Source organism: Diospyros lotus, chromosome 4, assembly GCF_014633365.1.
Source record: "Diospyros lotus cultivar Yz01 chromosome 4, ASM1463336v1, whole genome shotgun sequence".
Taxonomy (NCBI): Eukaryota; Viridiplantae; Streptophyta; class Magnoliopsida; order Ericales; family Ebenaceae; genus Diospyros; species Diospyros lotus.
This window is the reverse complement of record NC_068341.1, coordinates 26,911,705-26,916,969: the sequence shown is the minus strand read 5'-3', so window position 1 is coordinate 26,916,969 and position 5,265 is coordinate 26,911,705. Positions and strand designations below refer to the sequence as shown.

At 39.5% G+C, this 5,265-nt stretch overlaps 1 protein-coding gene across 1 annotated transcript; it reads left to right on the top strand.

The window, feature by feature from the left end:
* Positions 1 to 819: 819 nt before the first annotated feature.
* Positions 820 to 4,446, top strand: LOC127798885 (aspartic proteinase Asp1-like). The gene is made up of 9 exons (XM_052332529.1): positions 820 to 1,178; positions 1,992 to 2,109; positions 2,214 to 2,440; positions 2,660 to 2,893; positions 2,974 to 3,112; positions 3,206 to 3,400; positions 3,489 to 3,561; positions 3,651 to 3,738; positions 3,827 to 4,446. The coding sequence occupies exons 1-9, from the start codon at positions 997 to 999 to the stop codon at positions 3,915 to 3,917; spliced, it is 1,347 nt and encodes a 448-aa protein (XP_052188489.1). The 5' UTR covers positions 820 to 996; the 3' UTR covers positions 3,918 to 4,446.
* Positions 4,447 to 5,265: the final 819 nt, after the last annotated feature.

Here is a 5,265-nt window from a genome sequence, read left to right as displayed (position 1 = left end):
CTCCTCTCCCTCACAAGGTACGCATTCTTGAGTTATTGAAGTACCATTTCGCATTTTCTCTCGAGATCTGACTTAAGCATCGGAGGGTCTGCGTCCTAACGGTGCTCTCATTTTGTAGGCCACTCGTCACCTCAGGTCACTCGATTATTCAAGGCCACTCATCACTTCAGGTCACTCGGTTATCCAAGGCCACTCGGTCACCTCAGGTCACTCGATTATTGAAGGCCACTCGTCACCTCAGGTCACACGGTCACCTCAGGTCACTCGGTTATTGAAGGCCACTCGTCACCTCAGGTCACTCGGTTATCTTGGGCCACCTGATCATTAGCCCACCAGATCAACAGATTTACCAGATCCACCAAGCCAGCAACCCACCAGATCATCAGCTCAATCAGACCATCAGCTCTGTTGGATCACCAGATCTGCTTGTACACCAGATTCAGCTGCTCGTTAAGATTCTCATCATTAAAGACACAACTTCCAGGACTTTTACATCTGCCCACAAGTAAAAATATATTGTTGTATTTTGACAACAATAAAAATAAATAAACATGCATAAATAATAATAAATAAAATGATCATGGCCTTGAGCATAATTTAAACCGGAGATTCAATTATTTAAACCATGCCTAAATTGTAATAATACTTGTTGGTAAGAAATGCAAGCTCAATAGGATAGTTTTGTTGTCTACGTATTCTTCTCTTCACTCTTCTTTTTCGTTGTATTCTTTTTGGATGTCTTGTGTACTAACTACAACTAGTTGACAATAAAATAAAATTTAATGAGACAAAAAACGGAGGACGAAATTGACATTTCCGGAGTGCCCGACTCTGAACTGAATATGCGAGTTGGCAGGACAGAGAGGGATACTGCTACCCACACCCCCTTCGCCAATCCGAACAACTGTATCTCACTCTCTCTCGTATTTATTTCTCTCTCATATTTACCAAACCCACTGGTTCAGCCCCGGGGTGACCTCTCGACTCAACTGAAGCATGAACAAGAAAAGAGCTCTACTTATGTTGTTGCTGTTACTCGTGGTCCTTTTCACCACACTTGAAGGCTCTCGACCTGCCAATCAGCCTAAAAACAGCAAGAGGCCCAGAAAACTCACGCCCGATAATGGTTATGGGTCCTCTGTCATCCTCCCCGTCGCTGGAAATGTTTATCCTAAGGGGTATGTTCTGTTCGATTGTGTGAAATCCTGGAAAATGCAAGCTTGATGTATGTTACTTGAGATTTTGGGGGGCTTTTTGATGGCTTCCTATGATCGTTTGATTATTGATTTGTTGGTTACGTATTTGCTTCTTTCCCATTTTCTGAGCCGAATTTGATTTCCTTGCAGTTTCCTGGACATTCCTGGCTATTCATGCAATTTGTTTGAGAATTTTCCACGAATTTGATAAATTTGAAGGAAATACGAAAAAAATACTAGGATAATTCTCACCATCTGTGAATTTTCTTTGAATTTTTCTGCAATTTCCCTGACTAATTTTTCTCCACAAGCGCAGACTGGCTATATAACTTCCAATATGTAAACAAACCTATTCGACCCATTTCCCATTAAGAGGTCTCCTTTCAATTCCACCATCATAGTACCTTTTTCATTCTTTTAATCATCCCTTTTGTTGTTGCTTTTTTGCTGAGTCTTTCTGGGATTTCATGTAGCTAAATTATATGTTTATGGACTTGTGTTGGCATTTTGGATTAGCATATATAATTTATCTTCTACTTACAAAAAGAAAGATAGGGTAAAACAAGATCTTTGAGAAAAGAGATCCATACTTGATTAATTTTCCTTCATAATGTTTCTTTTTGTTGATTCTGCTGTGCTTGGTACATTGTTTACCTTTTCATTTAGCTGCCTATCCTGTCTTTTAGTTTCTGAATTTCCTTCTAAACCCCTTTTGGTTAATGACTGCAGTTCAAAGCATTTTCCCTCATTCCATTTTATTATGTTCACTTTCTATAAAATTTCTTTCTTATGCAGGTATTATCATGTAACTCTTCATGTTGGTCATCCCCCGAAACCTTATTTTCTTGATATAGACTCAGGCAGTGACCTCACCTGGCTACAATGTGATGCTCCTTGTATCAAATGCTTGCCGGTAATTATCATTGTTGATGCCATGAACGAAGCTTGTGATTGTTGTAATTTGATGTAAAAGTCCTCTGAAATTTTTTCCCAATATGTCTGTACATGCATGTGTAGGCCCCTCACACTCTTTACAAGCCGAACAAGAACCTTGTGACTTGTGTGGATCCCCTTTGCACCTCCCTTCAGTTGCCTACAAATAAGCCATGTGATGTCCCAAATGAGCAGTGTGACTATGTGGTTGAATATGCTGATCAGGGTTCATCCATGGGTGTGCTGATTAGGGACTACTTTGCACTGAGGTTTGGAAATGGGAGCATTATAGCTCCCCGTATAACATTTGGGTGGGTGATTTTCTAAGCATCAATATTCTTCAAGTTGTATTTGACTTCAAGTCTTGATAAGTAGCTCAGCGTGGCAAAATACTGAAAGTTGGAATTCTGTTGTGTTCATCGTATTCTTTCGCTCTTTTCTTAAATGGGAAAAACATGTTTATGTTCCTATTTGATTAATAGAACCTTTTATCTTCCAAGTCAGTAATGTTTTCTTTTCTACATATCCAGGTGTGGCTACAATCAAGAAATTCCTGCATCTAATCATTGTCCTTATACAGATGGAGTCCTAGGCCTTGCTGATGGAAAATCAGGCATTGTGTCACAACTACATGGATTAGGTTTAATACACAATGTTTTTAGCCATTGTTTAAGTGGGAAAGGAGGAGGCTTTCTTTTCTTTGGAGATGGTCTCATTCCTTCTTCAGGAGTTACATGGATGCCAATGATGCTCAATTCTTTGGAGTATGTACGGCTAAAGTCCCTGACCTTCCAAGTATCTTTATAATGTCTCCTCCTTACATTAAAGAACAACCTTATTTCAGGAAACACTATGCAGTGGGGTCGTTTGAACTTCTTTACGGGAAGCAGGGAATGGGTGTCAAAGGTCTCACTATGATCTTCGATAGTGGCAGCACTTACAGTTACTTCAATTCTGATGCCTATAAACAAACACTATCTATGGTAAGACAACAACAACTAGTTGTAAGAATCAGTTCAAGTATGTACTCGTGCATATAGAAAACCAATCATCATTGATTCACTGTGCATTTTCAGGTAAAGAAGGATCTGAATGGCAAGGGATTAAAAGATGCGGTGGAGGATCAAACCCTCCCAGTCTGCTGGAAAGGTTCTAAACCTTTCAAATCCATTGATGATGTCAAGAACTACTGCTACCCCCTGATACTGAGGTTTACCAAGGCCAAGAATGTCCAGTTGCAACTCCCTCCTGAAGCCTATCTCATCATCACTGTAAAGATGATTCACGCTCATTTCTTCTGCTTATATTTTCAAAAGCAACAGATTATAGCAAATACGGATGATGGGCTACTTTTTTCAGGAACATGGCAATGTCTGTCTGGGAATATTGAATGGCACCGAAGTAGGACTAGGAAAATTCAATATCCTCGGTGGTAAGGGATAAGAAGAGGTCGAAAATGCTGATATGTGGGAGTTCTTTCTATATGCTAATGAATCTTTCTTTTTTCCTTGCTGTCCACAGACATTTCTTTGCAAGATAAAATGGTGATCTATGACAATGAGAAACGGCAAATCGGATGGGTTACTGCAAATTGTGACAGGCTTCCCAAGTACGAAAATTGTCTGTTTACTTTTTTTGTCATTCTTGTGTTGAGGGCCACCCTAGCTCTGACCAAGTATTCTTTTACATGATTACAGTGTGGATGGTGATTATATGGAAGGGTTATCTAGGCCCTATGCATGGGATATGGGTATTGTAGAACAGCATTCTCCAGCAAAATACGGATAAGCTGGGAGGGAGGCAAATGGATCTCCGAATGGAAAGCAGCGTCATGACGCTATTATATAGATCAGACACCGAAGTTAATACACACACAAATCACAATCGCCTTTGTGAATACAAGGTTTGCTAGAGCTTTTTTTTTGTTCTAATGTTGTAGAATATAAAATAAATACAACTGGCTGTAGAATACGTGCAGGACCTGTCCCATACTTGTACCCAATTCGTTAGAGAATATAAACTTATTTCGTGCTGTTCCGGCAATACAAGTTAAGTTAGCTGCTGCACGATCTGTGTCTCCTGGACGCAAATCTCCATCGTCATTGCTTGCATAACGAGAGTGCCTACCCTCCTAGAGGCAGCCAGGCAGGCATCGTGATACTACTTGTGAAGAAAAGTAAGTAAATGATAATGTTTTTTCAGACGAACCACCATGCCAGGCATATGCCGCCTGGCACTGGAAGAAATAAGCAATTTAGTGGCCTCTCTTGGCTGTGTTGAGGATTTATATATATATATATATATATATTGTATTTGAGATTGGTTGTACTTTGGTTGTGGGTACACAGTACACGTGAAAAAGAGAGAGAGAGAGAGGCGATGAAGATACTTTCACGGTTGAGATAGCTTCTACTTGATCCCTAGGCACTCGCAAAAATCTTCAAATTTTACTGTTTGTAAAATGATCAAACGCCCATTTGGTCAACTGAGATCAGGCAGAGGCAGGGCAAGACACATGCCATTAGCCATATGATGACCGGATAGGATACAATACAATACAAGAGTTCAGCTATAATATTAATGACACTTGATTCCATTCAACACTGAGTAGCAGCAGATGAGAGACAGAGCTAACTTTATTTCTTGGATAACAACTTAAAATGATATAAAAATAAGGCATTCCGAAAGTAATCTCGTGGGAACAACGGGTGCCACCCTTCACCCTTCTTGTGTATGGTATGGGCATTGGCTATTTGGTGGCTGGCTATTTGGTATTAGCACAAATCACATCACATTTTCGTACCTTCTTGTCATGTTAGCAAGCAACATAATATATAGTTGGAAGGCCGAGAAGCTGCTATTATTTCTATTTATCCCTAGGAATGCTTAGAAGAAAGAAAGTTGGAAGATTCACGTTACATATGTTGTGCGCGTATGTATGCTTTGACTTTTTCTTTTCTTTTCTTTTTTTTTTTCTAAAGATGGCGCAAAAGCATAAAATGGTTAAACAATTAGTGCCTTATTTAGTTGCGCGGAAAACTTGTTTTTTACCCTGCAAAAATAAACGTTAGCTTATTTCTTGGTTTAAAAATTAGTTCCAAAATTTATTTTTAGGAAATGTCTTAGAAAAACACCC